The 18,251-nt window shown below is 41.8% G+C and overlaps 2 protein-coding genes across 2 annotated transcripts in view; one reads left to right on the top strand and one right to left on the bottom strand.

Annotated features, from left to right (window-relative positions):
* The window catches only part of LOC129725351 (longitudinals lacking protein, isoforms H/M/V), a 32,232-nt gene extending 21,167 nt beyond the window's left edge, over positions 1-11,065 (top strand). The window contains exon 6 of the mRNA XM_055681050.1: positions 10,158-11,065. Coding sequence (XP_055537025.1) covers positions 10,158-10,552 — 395 coding nt within the window. The 3' untranslated portion in view covers positions 10,553-11,065. The remainder of the gene's footprint in view (positions 1-10,157) is intronic.
* A 387-nt stretch (positions 11,066-11,452) lies between these two features.
* Positions 11,453-13,309, bottom strand: LOC129725433 (synaptobrevin homolog YKT6). Its single transcript, XM_055681283.1, has 3 exons — positions 13,133-13,309; positions 12,812-13,062; positions 11,453-12,756 (listed from the first exon to the last, which is right to left on the bottom strand). Exons 2-3 carry the CDS (start codon positions 12,934-12,936, stop codon positions 12,282-12,284), a joined length of 600 nt encoding a protein of 199 aa, XP_055537258.1. The 5' UTR covers positions 12,937-13,062; positions 13,133-13,309; the 3' UTR covers positions 11,453-12,281.
* Between the last annotated feature and the right edge of the window lie 4,942 nt (positions 13,310-18,251).

The following is an 18,251-nucleotide window of genomic DNA, read 5'->3' as shown; positions in this document are numbered from 1 at the left end:
TACTAACAGCGAATTTCTTTGTTCCACCAGCTCACCTCGTTTTGACTCACCACCGCACGTGCTAAGTTCGTAAACAGTTATCTGGCATCTCTTTTTTACTTGCATCTTAAATGGCGATGACGTTTTATTATTTCTCGGCAGTTTTACCTGCACACAGTGGAATAAAGAAATTTGCTATAATATTGAAGGGTTTTCGAACAGTTTTTGTCGGCTCTTATAGAGTGAATAAAAAAAGTGTTCTTTGTTGGGCAAATCGGACATTGTACAACAAATAAAAAACGCGATTTATCGTGAGCAACGTGTTAGTTCGATCTTAGATGATTGAAACATATATATCCAACTTAAACAACAATACGAGCAACAAAAAAGTGGCGCCCCTCCGAAATTAATGGCGGTTAAATGAACTCCATTTCATGAGCACACTTAGAAAAATATCATGGTATTTTCCATCATTTCAAGCATAGTTTTTAGTTCCAACCGAAGTAAAAATCAGACAAGTGAACCAGCTAAAAACCTTCTCTAGCAAATCAATCGTGAAAACCTGGTTGTATACTGCAGTTCCATGTAAAGCGAAATTTTCGAGTTTACGCATGGAGCGAAGCGAAAATCAGACGAAACTGTCAGAATAATATATGAATGAAATAGCTAATTTTGCAAGAAATTAAATCTTATGCTCAATAACTAAAAATATCTAAATAGACTAACAAACCCATCGCGGCACTGGTCATGCTAATAATTTGGCTTAGCCATGTTTTACATTTCAGTTGCAAATTGTTTCTGGTCTTTATACATATATACGCTTTCTAGTCGTGATTTACAGACCAAATCAGACGCTGGAATTAGACGAGTCGATCTATGATTGTTCCGGATAAATTCCCTTCTGATAGTACCTCCAGTCAGGTTAGTTAACTTTCCATGAAGTTTTCTTCAGCTAGCCTTTTGCCTTACTTATAACCGTTTGTCATAGGATAGAAATATATTTCTATGTTCTATTTTTGGATTGTTATTAAAGTTTCATGTACCAAGCGGTCCATTTCATCTCGGCGTAGCTAGTCATTTAGTAAGGCCTCCTAATTCTTCGAAACTAGATACATGTAAAAAAATAAGGAAAACACTATTTCGGTGCGATTCCAAGGTTTCTGAATGCGAAGGTGCCTCTGGAATTTATTGATTAGTCCATCACTTTTGTCTCCGACTTCACGGACGCGCCCGATTCGTTTTTATTTCCTAATAATTCGACTGGGATACTAGCGATTCGGTAACTGAGGATCTGTAAAAAAAATTGGATTATATATTGGAAATACTATTTCAGTGCGAATATGACTATATAGAACACTCGGTTGAAAACCACCGTAGAAAGTTCCGTGCTATTTTTCTGTGTGAACAAATCTGGCCAAAATAAACCCCAAAATGGTAGAAAGTATCATTTTTTTTCCGTGTGGACATGTTTTAGTTCACCCAACGGCCTACAGAGAACGAACTTTATAGTGTTGCCTTACGATTATATGCAATGAAGCCCAACTTGGATATCTATGTTTCTTTAGTCTATGGTTCGATGTAGTTTAATTGCACATGTAATGAAGAATGACAAAATGTGTTAAAGGATTGCATCAGCCAATTTTTGAAACAAACAGTGTTGGTTTTCTGTCGAGGTAGACCGGAGTGAGGCACGCAATACGAGGGGCGCATGAATGATGACGGCATATGGTGTATTTTCTAACACTCCTCCTCACCAAGTGCCGTCGTTACCCTTCGTTGATGACAGTCCTAGGAGTTCAGACAGCTTTTTAAGTTTCGTGGTTCCAAGCGGCTTGGTTAGAAGGTCAGCCGCCATCTGATCGGTGGGACAATACTCAAGTCGCATTACTCCCTTGTCGACCAGCTCTCGAACATACCTTCGTCTCTATGTGCTTAGAGCGACGACTAATTCGATCCGATAGTACAAACTGAATGCATCCTTGATTGTCTTCCAAGATGCATGTTGGACCGTCAAATGTTTCGCCCATTTCACAGAACAATCTTCTTAACCATACCGCCTCTTGGCTGGCCTCTCCGAGCGCGACGTACTCGGACTCCATAGAGCTGAGCGTGACACTGTGCTGGATCCTGCTGCCCTAGGAGATTGCTCCTCCTGAATAAAGGAAAACGTAGCCTGTTGTGGACCGACGAGTGCTACTATCGCCAGCCCAATCAGCTTCTGAGAATCCGTAAAGTCCCTGGTTGTTCGTGTATTGCAGCTTAGCCCCTTTTGTTGATTTTAGATAACGAAGCACTCTCTTCGCAGCAACCCAATCGTTTTTGGTTGGAGCGCACACCTTCCGACCAAGGATGGATGCACTCACGGCGATATCGGGACGAGCGCTAACACTGACGCAAAGCAGGGCACCAACTAGACTACGGTAAGCCGTGTTATCCGGGAACGGTGAGCTGGTATCAATCGATGAAGTGTACCCAGTATCCATCGGACAGTTGGTAGTCTTGGCGTTCTGTTGTCCGAATCTTGCAGTGATTTTGTCGATGTAGCTCTACAAACATATGCTGTATTTTTCGTTCTGTCGCTGAATTTCCAAACCTAAGAAGAAGCTTGGCTCTCCTAAATCGGTAATGTCGAACTTCGCACTCAATGCTTTGGTCACTCGGTCGATCTCCGAAGAATCTTGGCAGGCGACCAATATGTCGTCGACATAGACTAGCAGATAGACTCTCCACTCCACTAACGATCTTGGTGTACAAACACTGATCCGCTTTACTCTGCGTAAATCCTAAGCTCAGCAAAACGCTATGTAGATGCTGGTTCCAGCACCTGGCTGATTGTTTGAGGCCATAGATGCTGCGGCGAAGCACCTGGCTGATTGTTTGAGGCCATAGATGCTGCGGCGAAGCCGTTCTTTACCCTTCTCGATGAAACCAGGCGGTTGTTTCATGTACAGTTCTTCTGCCAAATTTCCGTAAAGATATGCGGTATTGACGTCCAGCTGTCGAAGCACTAAATTACGTTGGGATGCTACTGCTAGCAAAGCTCCTAGGGTGGTTTGCTGGATTACAGGTACGAATGTTTCCTCAAAATTCTGCCCATACTTCTGTGTGTAGCCCTGAGCTACTAGACGAGCTTTATATTTAACGATCTCATTGGCCGCACTCCTTTTGATTTTATAGATCCACCTACAGCCGACTGCCTTGCGACCGAGTGGAAGTTCGGTGAGCTCCCACGTGCCATTCTGATCGTGGGAATCCAACTCCTCCTTCATCGCAGCTCTCCATTGCTCTTTGTCCGGGCCAGATAATGCCGCTTCCAGCTTTGCGGCTCATCGTCTGCAGCCTGAACATCGAATGTCTCATCAATAAGACGACGAGAGGTTATCCCCTTGTTTATGCGATTTCATCCGGTTTGGATCCTTCGAAATCGGACTCGGTCTCGGCAGAACTGTGGAACTTATTGCTATCATCGGAGTCATCTTCTGGATCCCCAGCTTCTTCCGGTTCCTCGATTTCCGGTTCGTTCCCGTCATTCTCGTCGAAAGCAGGCAGCTTCAAAATAGCGTTACTTTTTGCAGGAGGAATAAAGCTTGTGCCAGATTGAAGTTCCTCGTGAGTACCACTAGCCAGCTCAAGGAACTTGGCGTCCCTGCTAATGGTGACACGGTTCTTCGTGGGTTCTAAAAAACGATAGGCCTTTCTTCCGTCGGCATACCCGGCGAACACCATCTTTTTCGCTTTCGGATCCAATTTCCGCCTTTTATCGTCCGGTACGTGAACATACGCTTCGGTGCCGAACACACGCAGGAAAGAATCATTGGGTTTCTTCCTCCACCAACGTTCGTACGGCGTAGCTTCTATCGCAGCAGTCGGCAGCCAGTTTTGCAGGAAATTAGCAGTTGACACTGCCTCGCCCCAGTATTGTTTGCCCAGACCAGCTTCCGTCAGGAGACATCGCATCATCTCTTGCAAACTGCGATTCGTCATAAATCTTTTCAAGTCATTGCCGGAATACTCTCCGCCTCCATCTGAGCGGATCACTTTTGGCAGTTTTCCAAACTGGTTCTGCATCATCTTCGAATACTCAACGATTTTGTCGGCAGCCTCAGACTTGTTAGTTAGCAGATACAAAACGCAATACCGGCTGTAATCGTCAACCATCGTCATCAAATAACGGTTTCCGCTGGGAGTTGCTACCTCCAAAGGCCCACATAAATCGGTATGAACGAGATCTCCAGTGGCGCCGGATGTTGACACAGATTTGTTTGGAAATGGTGCGCGACTCATTTTGCCTTCATAGCACACTCCACAATCGGATTTTACATCACATTCCTGCAAGTTCAGACCGGTTCCCAAATTATCTCGGACGATTTTCTCCACAGCTTGCTTATCTCGATGGCCAAGACGACGATGCCACACATGAATGCAATTCGGATTGTGGCCTGAAGTCGCCGTGAACGCTTTCTGCACAAGAAGTTTCAGCCGGTACAAGTTTCCGCTTCTTTCAGCTTGGAGCAAAACCTTTCCATTTTCCTGGATTTCGCAGTTAGTTCTATTGAACAAGACAGAACATCCCTCGTCGGTTAGTTGGCTTACCGACAGAAGATTTCCGGCCAACGCTGGAACATGATACACCTGCTTGACGGTCACAGGCACCTCCTTACCATTTCCATTCAGCGATCGAAATCTGCTCGAGCCAACACCTACCGCTGCGATATGCTTGCCATCAGCAAGGCCAATTGTCGAATCTATTTCCGTCACATTTCCAAGAAGCGATGCGTCACTGGTCATATGCGATGTGGCTCCCGAGTCTAGACACCACACAACGTCGCCGGAACGACCAGCCAGCAGACACACCTCGTCAGATTCTTTTTCTCTAACCACTATGTTAGCTTTGCGATGGTTATCACGCTCCTTCTTCTTGTCGTATTCCAGCTTTCTACAGTCCCGGCGGAAATGTCCTTCTTTACCACAATAGTGGCACACTTTTTCCTTCTTCTTTTGCTTCTTTTGACTCACTTCCGTTTTCAGTACTTTTTCTTCACTTCCTCTAACGCTGCCACCGGACTTCTCGCACCGCTTTCGCCATTCGTCAAGCAACTTGCCCTTCACAAACTCCAGTGTTAACTCAACCTCGGGGCGACTTTCCAACGCCGTGATCAACCCGTCGTAGGAATCGGTGAGGCTCGACAAAATAATGGCAACCAGCCAGTAGTCCTTCAGCGCATCACCCATATTCGACAGCCGATTAGACAGTTGCGTGATATTTGCCAAATGATCGGCCATATTCCCATTCTCTGGCAAGTGCATTCGGAAAAGCTTCCGCAAAACTTGAATTTTAGTGACAAGCGATGACCGTGCGTGATAGTTTTTCAGTGAAGTCCACATCTGGCGAGCCGTGGTGCAGTGTAGTACGTGGCACCTCTGGCCATCTTCGATTGAGAGGTCGATCAGAGCCCGAGCTTCCCCGTCTTTGTAGGTCCAGGACGAATTAAGCGCTTCCGGCTTCTCTTCATCGACGACATTTTTGACTCCTTTTCTAAACAGCACTAGCTCCATACGAAACTTCCAGACCTCGTAGTTAAAATCATTTAATTTTTCTACGCTCAAGCTTGCGTTCGATGCCATGGTGCTAGGTTTAGTTTTGGCAAAGCAAAAGAAAAAATGTCCACTTCACAGTTCGAAATGTTGACGTGGGACTACGTCTTTCTTCACTATACTAAGGTACATTCTGTGAAAACTGGATTGAACATGTTACGTTTTTGGTTGGCGGAATGGAAGATTTTAGATGCTAACAGCGTTTAAACAAGTGTTCCGATTTCAATAGTTAATATACCGTTGAAAAGCTAAAATATACGAGATTTGTATAACATGATAATTTCAGTTACCATTTTTTTATTACTCCGTGAAAATTGCGGAAAAGTTTGAAGGTCAAATATCCACATACATTTTTCATACGATTGGTATATTTCCCTAACGCAGACTTTAAAAACATAGACGAAATGATTTCACGCATTCAGTCATTGGCTAACAATGCCAGCCAATTGGCATCGCATTCATTACCCAGCATAAGCGACGATGAAAGAAAGCAGAGATGCTTCCACGTGATTGGTTCTTCCCTCAATCACCCAAGTTCCCCACACTGAGTGACGCTATAAAAGGACATTCCGTGTTCAGAGAAGCTCATTCCCTGGTCGACCGTCAAAGCGAACAGTTCGGCTTCCCTTCGATCTGAGTTGGGCCCCACCAGTGGTAATCTAATTCAGATATCGTTGCTGCAATACAGCCCGAAACTAAACGTGATCGGCACTGGGGACCATTGGAAGCCGATGAAAGGGACCATTGGAAGACTTGGAAGCCGTTTGGATGCTGCCGATAGTATTTTGTGTAGGTATAATGTGTCGTGTGTGCGTGTGTATGTGTGTGTGTGAGTAGCGTGTGCGTGTGTGTATTTTGTGTGTGTGAGTAGTTTGTGTGTGTGTCTGAGTAGCTTGTGTGTATGTGTGTGTGTGTGAGAGAGAGAAGCGTGTACGTGTGTGTGTATGAGAAGCGTGTGCGTGCGTGTGTGTGAGAAGCGTGCGTGTGTGTGTGTGAGAAGCGTGTGCGTGCGTGCGTGTGAGAAGCGTGTGCGTGTGTGTCTGTATGTGTGTATGTGTGTATATGTGTGTGTCTGTGTTTGTCTCTATGTCTGTGTCTGTGTGTGTGAGAGTAGCGTTAGCGTGTGTGTCTGTATGTGTGTGTATATGTATGTATGTGTGTCTGTGTGTGTGTATGTATTTGTGTGTATGTATGTGTGTGTGACTGTGTTTGTGTCTGTGCCTGTGTGTGTCTGTGTGTGTGTGTGTGTGTGTGTAAGTACGGTGGGTGTGTCTGAGGAGCGTGTGCTTGTGAGTAGTGTGTGTGTATATAGCGTGTGTGTGTATAACGTGTATATGTGTATAACATGTGTGTGCAAAAAAGCATTAATCCGAGGTAAATTTATTTATGACAGAACTGCCGGTACCCGCATAACTGTCCCATAATGATTTTTGTCACTTTTGAGTTATCATCGGGAATCGACTTAACTGTTATCATATTTTCCGAAAAAAAATCTGAAATTGATACTTTTGTATGGAAAAAATACCAAGTTGTGTTTGTCCCATATCGAAAGTACCCGCATTACAGTCCCACTGCATAGTGGTACAAACTGCGAACATATAATTTTGCCAGATTAGTGTATATCGGATAACATTAAGCATATAAAAGTATGTCATTCAATTAACTATAATAATGTTGTTTTTCTGTAGTACAATCTACGTTGCCAGTGATACTGCTGGTTGCTGGTTGAATTTATATGTGATGCGACAAAATATGCGAGTACTTTTGAAATGTACCCGCATATTTTGTCCCATATTGTTTTTTCTCTCGAATTATGTAACGTAAAACCAATTCCATCCATGGTTTTTTGTTCTCAATGTTAAACTTATGGTGCCATGAAACTGTTCTGGTAATTGGTTTTGGATGAAATTGCTTAAAATAGCTGAAAATCAGAAAATTCACCGATAATATCAAATCGCCGTTTTCTCAACATGTTGTTTTTCATTATGGGACAGTTCTCCGGGTACCGGCAGAGAATACTTTTATAGGCAACAAGTTTATTATTCTTCCTATTAGTTTGTATGCTTTTGTGAAGTGTTCATAGATTGTTTTGTATGGTATTTGTACGTTTGGTGTGTTTTATATACTATGGCTATGGCAGAATTAAATCTTTACACCCACCATAGTCCCACGTCAAGCCTACGTTTGTGCACTCAAGCACATACCCTTTAACTTTTTTTTGTCCAAAAAATAACACTCAATCCGATTTCCGACCGGATTTCTTCATAATCCGCGGTCTATGCGCACTCGCGACGCGATTTATCGTGAGCAACGTGTTAGTTCGATGTAGTTTAATTGCACATGTAATGAAGAATGACAAAATGTGTTAAAGGATTGCATCAGCCAATTTTTGAAACAAACAGTGTTGGTTTTCTGTCGAGGTAGACCGGAGTGAGCCACGCAATACGAGGGGCGCATGAATGATGACGGCATATGGTGTACATATTTTCTAACACACTTCTCGTCTGTAATGAGGATGAATACCTCGGATCACCTTAACCGTAGAGGTGGGCAATCCGCTCACGAACTGATCTAAAGAGCTGGTTCTTCAAAGTGAGTGAGTGATCTATCGCTCTTTTTTAAAGAGCGGTGACTCACCCCTTCCTTCAAGCAAAAAGCTGAAGCTGATTATGTTGATCAGACACCGCAAGCGACAGTCATATGAATGTTTTACACCCCAAGCGCAAAGCGGCGTGCAACACTGCAATAGAACTCCCAGAAAATAGCTGCCGCCGGCTGCCTGCATAACCATCCACCAGCCGCGGGAATAAAAAATGAAATCTTCTTACCACAGTTCACACACAGCGTACGGGCTGGCGCACGCCGGGACACACACGAAAAGTGGAACAAAAAGAGCGAAAGAACTGGTTCACTGATCTTTTGAATCAATGCAGACAATCCGCTCGTGAACTGATCAGAAAATCAGTTCTTTAAAAGATCGAAATCTTCTGATCGCGAGCGGATTGCCTGCGAGCTGAACAAAAGAGCCATCGGAAGAACCAGTTCTTTTGAGAGCGAAAGATTTCGCTCTTTCAAAGAACTGAGTCTTTTGGATTGCCAGAAGGTCAGTGAATCAGTTCTTTCGTTCTTTTCGTTCCACATTCGTGTGCGTACTCGGCGTTAGCCAACCCGTGTACCTGTGTATGGACTGTTGCAAGTTGTTTTTTTTTTGCATGCTCTTGCGACAAGCTGGTGGCTGGGTGATGAGAAATGCAGGTTATGCATATCAGGGCAGACGTTTGGTGGCAGCTTGTTTCTGGGAGTTCTATTGTAGTTTTGCGCGCGACCTTGCGCTTGGCTAATCGGGTGTAAGGCTTTCACCTGGCTTTCGCTTGCGGTGTCGGATAATAGCTACACTGATAAAAACCAAAAATTATGTAGGAACGAAAAGAGCGAGTGAGCTGTTAAAAAGAACTAGTTCATCTTAGTGAGCGAAACCGCTCTGATCCGCTCACTATAGTGAACCATTTTTCCCACCTCTACTTAACCGGCATGAAAAGGGCCTTTTCTCATTCGAGAGGCTTAAACTCGTTAGGGGTGAACTCCGGTATCAACGTACGGATAAGATGAGTACTGTGCGGGAGTTGAAATTTGCTAGTGGTATGATTTATTTGGTATCAGATCAAAAGTTTATACACAAAATTTACTGAGTGGAATCTTACGTACTTTGCCTACGTACAGTACAAAGAATGAAATAGAAGATTTGCGAATCTTCACGACAAAACGAAAAAGGAACGTGACAGAATTTCCACTCGCCTAATCAGGTCAAATTTGCCTACCCTTTAACCCTTCCCAACTATATGAGTTGCTGAATGACTATACTGTCTAGTTTTAAATAATGCGTTTGTTACAGTTTTCCTAATTTCGATCTTGCATACTTGCGATCCTCCCAACCCATCCAGCTGATCTCGAGGCACGATGCTGGCCTAACAGGCCGGTTACAGTTTCGAGTCCCGGCTCGGGAGAGACCGTTAGTGTCAGTAGTATCGTAGCGCTAAACCCGATTCTCCTGTACACTGAAACAGTTTGTGTATAAGTGAACAGAAGGTCGAGTTCCGAATCGGGATGTAGCACCAAACGTTTTGCTTTGCTTGGCTTCTTGTGACCAGGCAAAAGCTTTATTCGAAGCCACTGCTATGGACAAAGATGGACTAATTTTAATTATCTTGCGAAGAGTTGCGAGAGTTGAATGTGATATATTTATAAGCATATCTGTTACACAATTCAAATTTGATGATTGCACAGCTGATATGAAATCCTCTCATATTTTTATAAGCATAGTCGTAGCCAAGAGGTGTAGAGGGAAACACCCTTTCTTCGGTTTTTGATATAAGTGCAGAATTTAAGTGATTTGATTCGATGATCTGTTGTGCCTTTTCCATTTTTAAAATATTATCATAGTTGGTAATCATTTAATAAAAAAATAAAAATTTTCATTTCTTCTGTTCACAAATATCAGTTTCAATTCAGCTTTTAAAGTTTTAAGTAGCTTACCTTTGATTTCGTCACCGAAACTTATTTGATTTCGTTTTTTTCTTTTGCAGATTCCGATTCGCTTCGATCTAAGCAGTTACACACGTGCAGTGAGTGCCACCGGCAATTTTGCTCAATGAACGCAATGAAACGACACAAGTTGGCCAAACACGGTGACAACAAAGTATCCTACAGCTGTGTCATGTGCAACGCCGTCTTCAAAACCAAGTGGTCTTTGTCTACGCATAAGAGCAAATATCACCGGGACAAGGTGATGGTACTGCCGATCAAATCAGACGTTTCTACGGAAAGCTCACCGTCTACACCGACAACGACAGTCGCGGCGTCTGCGACGCCTGTCACACCGACCAGTACGACAACGGCGTTGACCGTGCGCAAACTCGGTCACCTCACTCCAACTGGCACCCGGAAGACCATCGCAATTAGCTCCGGCGGGACACCATGAGATCCGCGAACTCCGGTTGCCGCTGCTGCAGTGCGTAAGCAGCAACCGGAAGTAAGAAAAGAAAAACCAGAATAAATGCTGTAAAGCACGGATTGTACAAACATCTGAATCCAGCCGGAAGTTCGTGCGCTTTATTTTGTAATTTTTATATAGTTTTTTGTTTTAAAAAAATTTTGCAATGCGGTATATAGCCGCATTACTTTTATTAAGTATATGCAATGTCGAGTAAAGAGTAAAAATCAATCTCATCTAGGCATAAAATTCGACTGTTGATGATTGCGCCAATTTAGGTTTCAATAGATTTTAATTTTGATGTAAACAACTATTTGTTAGAGCGAAGTTAGGCGCTTTCTTCTGCAAGCCGTATAATATTGGTAAGGTTTTGTTTTAAATTGTGAGTTATAATAGTTGTCATAAAAGAAAAGAGAAAAAAACTGTGTGTAGCAAAAATAATCGCCTATTTTAAGTCGATACTAAGGTAGCAAACTGTTTATAAGTAAAAAGCTTTTTCCTATCATGCGTAAAATAGAAGAGACGTTGTATTGATCTGAAAGAAACCAAACAACTAGCAACAAAGCTAAACAATTAGTAGTTAGAATAACAAAAAAAAGTTGGTTTACCAAACGTTCCTAAGAATCGCAATTGAAACTTCTGTGTTATCTTTTTTGTTTAATGAAGATAGAAAATTAAATTTGTGTAATGAAGATAGAAAATGAAATTAACTGAAAATATGATTGAAGAAACTACGAAAAATATAGTTCAGCAGGTGGGAACTATATTTTTCGTAGTTTCTACAATCATATTTTCAGTTAGTTTAATTTTCTATCTTCATTACTACATTTACTCCTTAAACAAAAATTAAAAATAGCATGACTTTGCTTAGAGTCGAAAAAAGAAAGGTAACTTTTGTATTATCTTGTATGATGCTTTTATTTGTCGCACAGATTTAACGGTTAACACCAAAAAATAAGTTTTTTCATTATATTTGGGTAATGTTTAATTTTTCACTCATCTTATTTGTCGACGAATAAGATAACGGGTAGTACCAAGGCGATAAGGCTGACGCAAACACAAAATAAATAGATTAATAAAACTGATTACTCTGGTCGACACATTCGAATTTCGTTAAATTTATGAAAAAAAAAGGATCCTGTGGTAATCAGGTGCAAACAAGCAAACACTATGAATAGTATTTTGAAATTAGTCCGTTATTGTCACAGCGTAGATTATCTATATAAATGAAGGTGCTTGGAATAGTGGCCCGTCATGACAACATGCCCAACAAAGTAGAATACATGTTTGAGCCTAATATACTGTTTTTTTTTCATAAATTCGACTAGAAGTGATCAGTCAAAACATAAAATTGCGCGTTCAGCCTTATTGGAAAAAAGTATAATAGGTAGTTAAAATATCATCAATTACATTACATATAGAATGTTTGAGGTCGATTTTTTCTAATAGTGGTTAGGTCAGTATGTGGTTATTTAGTTGCTAAGCTTTCTTTTTTTTCTATTTTTCTTCTACCAGTTTTCATAAAATGTAGACAACACGGAACTCAACGTACAGCATAATACGATGGTGTTTAGTAAAATAAAACTTGCTAGACGTATTTAATACAAGCTATAGCCGGAACAGCGGGCATCAGAATATCGCCGAGCAACGAAAACAGTTCAGCCGTTAGCACGCTGGTGGGTTGAAATTTGCTCTCCGTGGTTGGGTTTGACTGAATCTAACCGAAGTTGCAGCATGAGTTTGTCTTTTTAGCCGTTTTGTAGAATGCTTTGCTTTGTATTGAAAGCGATTCGGATTTGTAGACCAAATCATCCAGTTTTTCACCGCGCTCCAGAACGGCCTCTATCGTGTTGCGAAGAATTATTTTCGTCTCGTCCAAATCCTCTTGCATTTTAGTTAGAGAATCGGCTTCGCGCGGATCTTGGTATTTTGTCAGTAAAGCTGGCAGCGTAGAAAAATCGATTGAGGATTCACTAGCGGAAGGCCACTGTTCCTTGCTAATTTTTGCACTAAAATCGTCAAGCACTTTAGTAAGTAAAGTGTGCGCCACACGATGCGGGTACTCGTGATCAGATATCAGCACCGCGCCCAAATTATCCGCTCGGACGTATACGTGACACATGTACACATCCTGTTTCACTGACTGACGTGTAGCCGCCTGTGTGCGTTCGACGAGTGTTTTGCTGGCAAAGCTAAAAAAATTCACTTTTGAAATTGAAATTTTATTTAGAATTTGAGAGCACTTACCTTATGAATTCCTGAACCGATCCTCGTTGGAAAAAGGAAAAACTCTGCAAATCGTAAGCTGATTTTAGCAGACGAGCCTCACTTGGTGCTTTGTAGAAAACACTCATAGCGTACAGCTTGACCATTTTGCTAAAAAATCTACGTCGATTATTTGTCCTGAATGTTCTAAGGTTAACGGATTAATCAATATTAGAAGGCGACCAGACGTCTGGTCTTTGTTTATAATGCTCTCCTACGCACTTTTTGCTTTTCTGAAATCAATAATCAAATCACCCTTGTTACCATAACTAACTCTAAAAACTAAATAGTTATAATACGTACTTTAGTGCAGCACAAAAAAGCGTGGAACGGTAATGTACGGAGTGATTTTTAGTTTAGAAAACTGGTTTGAATGTACATTGATATCAAAGCAAAGGAAAAAAACTTTCAATCTCTTTGGTTAGTAACATGCATCTGTTCTGTTTTGCCTAGGATGCTGATAGCTGATTTCTAATCAGAGATGCCAGATGTTTTTGAAAAATGTCTGCAACTGCTCGAAAAACCGGAAAATTTTGCTCGAAATCTGAAAAAATTCTATCCGTGATCCGAAAAAATTTTACTCGCGCAGGCAAAAGTATGTAAAAATCTGCACACAATTTAAAAAAAATCTTCGCAAATATAAGAAGACTCTGACAATAATCTGCAGAAACCGTGGAAAAACAGCAAATATCTGCAAATCAATGAATATCTGCACACGGACTTCAAAAATCTGCGTTTTGCAGACAAATCTGCACATTTGGTATCCCTGTTTCTAATTCGAGTCTTCGATTTGACAGATAGCGTTCAAATAAAAAAATACTACAGTCAAAGGCGTCCGTAAAGTGGGGGCCTCGCAGAACTTTAATCCAAGGGGATGACATCATGCTATCCCTTTCTAAGGGCATTCTTAACAGTGCGCTTCTATCCAGCTTTTTACGCACCATAATGGCGGGTGCTATAATGCGCGTTCGTAATTTGTGAACCTCTCTGCTTACGTCAGATTTGTGATTTCTGCAGTTTTGGCAACGTTCATGTTGCCAGATTTATTGTTTTTCGTGCGAAATACATGAAGAGTCAAACTGACGCAAGCAGAGTTGTCAAAAGGGTAGGTAACATATTACGAATTTTCCATTATAGCGTCAGCCATTATGGCGCGTGAAAAGCTGGATAACCTGTTTGATATTGTGCATGCAGAGAAAAATCGGAAGCGACGAGTCGCTCGTCTGACAAGGATTTCCAGCGAATTCAACAACAACAACAATTGATTCAACATAAAATGTCCCGAAATGTGCCACTGTAATATTTTCTAATAGTTTTGAATGTGTTCTAGTCGCAAAACTATTTAATCAAAGAACATTAAAACTGCATTGTACTGTGCGAGAAATAATCATACAAAATGACATCGCTGGAAATCTTCGCGTCGCTGGACTCACCAGCGAATTGCAGAGTAGTGCTGCAGCGACAATAGCGCTCTATCATCACTTCATACCGTACCGGTCGCTGCTAAACGCGCTAGAGAAATAGTAGCCGGGCCTCCGGGAAGCATCATGCTCTCAAATTTGACAGCCCGGTAACAGCGCTGCTAAAGGTTTATGCTGGATGAAACGTCAAACAGAGACGATAGCAACGACCGGTGTGAAAACGGGTGAGTGCGTAAAATAGCCGCGCTGTACACAGTCACCATAACAACTTAAATAGTAGCGCACTGTTAAGGATGCATTAATGTGAGAATGAAGAGTTCTTCCCGCATCCATTTCAAGTTAAATGGAATTTTTGCTGGACTTTCTTCATATCTGTCAGGGGGACCGCGGAACGTTGAGATGTTGGCTACGCAGTAAATATATGAGATTTGACAGCCATAGCCTAACAAGGAAAGGATAAAAAGTGTGTAAGAAAATTGTGCGCAAAAATATACCCTCCGAAATAAACCCCTTGTCATACTGAATGGTAAAGTAAACTGTGATGTCGCTACCGTCGCCGTAGAGCGAACGGCATTCATACTGTTTGTTCGTCGCTTGTTTGTCTGTTCTCTGTGGTTTAATCACTAAGCTTAATAGTCTGGCGAATAAGAAATTTGGCTCGAAATGAATACCCGAAAATCAAAAGGCCGAGTTTCGGATGGCCAGATACAATGAAAAACACTAAATTTTGCCAGGCTGTTAATCAATTCAGTTTACCTTTTCATTTTGTTCTTCAGTTCTAAGTGAAGAAGTTCGATTGTCATCATTGTTTGGTTTCTGAGAGCAGAATATATATTAGCCCAAAAGTCGATACCAGGGATACCAAATGTGCAGATTTGTCTGCAAAACGCAGATTTTTGGAGTCCGCGGCAGATATTTATTGATTTGCAGATATTTGCAGTTTTTCCAGGGTTTCTGTAGATTTTTGTCAGAGTCTCCTTATATTTGCGCAGATTTTGTTAAATTGTGCGCAGATATTTACAGACTTTTGCCTGCGCGAGCGAAATTTTTTCGGATCACGGATAGAATTTTTTCAGATTTCGAGCAAATTTTTCCGGTTTTTCGAGCAGTTGCAGACATTTTTCAAAAACATCTAGCATCTCTGATTACTACACTTGCCAGATGCTTTTGGACAATTATTACAACAGCTCGAAGTAAAGCTACTCGAAAAACGGGAAACGATCATGCAAAATCACCTCTATGATATCCCGCCATATTTCACCCCCATGATGTCCCGCCATCAACTAAGGTGAGTCGTATGACGCTGGAGGGATCGAAATCGTGCGTGCGGATAGCTCGGAGTTTTTGAGCGTAAAGTTCAGCAATCTATACTTGGCGGTAAACTAGAAGATGGAGTGTGGCGCAGACGCATGAACCATGAGTTGTGCCAGGTGTACAAACATGCTGATAAAGTGAATGTAATACAGCGGGGCAGGCTTCAGTGGGCTAGATATGTAGCCAGAATGCCTGACAGGAGAGCTGCCAAAACTATCTTCAGTAGAGAACCAGGAAGAGGCCGTCGATTCCGTGGTAGGCCTCGCACGCGGTGGATGTGCGCGGTGGAAGAAGATGCACCCAGGACAGAAGAAGCTGGACATCTCTAATTCGTTCGGCTCTAGACCCGTGAACGGTCCGTTAGCCAACAAAGTAAAGTAAGTAAGATGTCCCACCATCTCAACGTATGCTCAAACGCAGTGGTGCTCACCATTCCGCTAATTCGCTAATTAGCAACGCTAAAATTCAGTTAGCGATTTAGCGATTTCGTTAATTGTTGAGCTGGTCAGCGAAACTGTTAGCGTCGCTAAAATTTTGGCCTTCGAAACGCTAATCGCTAATTCGCTAAAGTTTGTAGAGAAGCGACAATAGAAATATTTTAGAAAAACTGTGAATTGCTGATAGCGTACGTAATTTGCTTCGAAAGATGAACATACTTTACTGCGAAAGTTACTTATGTCATTTTTTTTATCCTAGAATGGAGTTCCAGTTATCGTACAAGCCACAGGAGCATTTTGAAGAACAAGCACAAGGTCTAGATTAAATTTTCGACACACCAAGAACTTTGGTAAATTGCAATGCGCTTGAAATTATGACAACTTTGGTTTTACTTTTTCGATTCAGATAATAATTGAATTTTGATGAAAACATTCCTAACAGTATCTATTTTCAATGCAAGCTAAATAACTTTTGTTATTCTTGTTTTTACGAAATCAAATATGAATACCGTTTCGTGAACCTCTTACTGTAAATAGCTTTAAAAAGTAATTGTTTTCGTTTGTTTAACCAAAACAGATCAAAGTGGTCCAAATCTTACAAAACACGAGCAATAAATATAGCGATATGACTATTTACATATTAAAAAGTTAGCGATTAGCGAAAGTTCCGCTAATGTGGGTTTAGCGTTTAGCGAGCTAAATTTTTCGGTTTTTGGTTAGCGGTGCCCACCACTGCTTAAACGAGATAGCTGTCAACGCCACTTTTCATACACCTAAGCTGACAGCTGACAGCGAGCACAAATGAATTTGAGAGTACATGAGTTCACTGTTATTGACTGTTACTCGGTATTAGCAATACTCAGAGGGAGAGATATGCGGAGACAATGTTGTGAGCCGAACGAACAAGTCAAAATCCGTGCCAAACGTACAAGAAAGGTAACACCGCAGACAGACGTCCAAGCTGAGTTCCAAACTTGTGCAAAGATTTCTGTAGTAGCAATTCGTAACCAGATAGCGCTACCAGTGACGCCAGCCTCATACACCAGCGAAAGAAAATGTATTGTACCGATAAGGTCACCAGGCGGCGCTAGTATACAAGTGATTTATAACGCAATTCTCTCTGAAATTTTACACGGATTTTTCGATCAATTTTGTTCTTACTGGAACGTCTGTCTCTGGTGGTTTGGTTTAAAATTAGTTTATTTGACACGGCACGATACATTTTCTGTTTTACTGAGCCAAGTACAATTCGTATTAATTCTACGTTAGCAGGGAAAAGAGGGAGGCCTTTTTTATTCTCGCGGCCGACTACGAGCTAGTGGGGATTTAAGGTGAGAGGAGGGGAGATACAATTTTGACTTAAAACTATTTTGGAACTTTGTTTTTCAACTGGTAGGGCAATTGTATTCTTGTTTGTTGTGGGTTCAAAATATTTGTGTAAGAACAGATGCGGGCTCTTCGTTTCCGTGTCTTCAGCATAGTATATTTGTATCCTTAATCTGACAAATAGACAAAGAAAATTTTAAATTTTAATGTCAGCGTTTTTCAGAAAGCAGTATAGCTGTGTCATGTACTGAGGATCACCGCTTCCCAGAATGTCTCTAACGGGTACGTTCGGTTGTTTTCCTCGGGCCCGAAGGGAATCTATAAGCTCGGACCTAACACCACAGTATTCGGTACACGACCAAACAACATGCTCGATGTCATGGTAGCCATCGCCACAAACGCAGTGATTACTGTCTACAAGCCCTATACGAAAGAGATGCGTGTTTAACGTGTAGTGATTGGATATAAGTCTGGACATCACGCGAATAAAGTCCCGACCGACATCCAACCCCTTGAACCATGCTTTCGTCGATACCTTAGGAAAAATGGAATGTAGCCACCATCCCAGTTCATCTTAGTTCCATGATGATTGCCAACTGTTGAGTGTTCTCTGACGCAAAATGCTATAAAATTCATCATAAGCAAATGGTCTTTCATAAATATCGCCATCAATAGCACCCACCTTAGCTAAAGAGTCAGCTTTTTCATTACCCGGAATCGAGCAATGAGAAGGGACCCACGCTAAGATAACCCGGTAATTTTTATCTGTTAAAGTACTTAAAAACCGCCGTATTTTCCCCAGGAAATACGGGGTGTGCTTCACAGGCTTCATTGATCGCAGAGCCTCAATGGCACTGAGACTATCTGTGAAGATGAAGAAGTGGTCTATGGGCAGAGTTTCGATGATCCCAAGAGAGTACTGAA

Source organism: Wyeomyia smithii, chromosome 1, assembly GCF_029784165.1.
Source record: "Wyeomyia smithii strain HCP4-BCI-WySm-NY-G18 chromosome 1, ASM2978416v1, whole genome shotgun sequence".
Classification (NCBI taxonomy): domain Eukaryota; kingdom Metazoa; phylum Arthropoda; class Insecta; order Diptera; family Culicidae; genus Wyeomyia; species Wyeomyia smithii.
The sequence above is the reverse complement of the archived record's forward strand: the minus strand, read 5'-3'. Positions and strand labels throughout refer to the sequence as shown.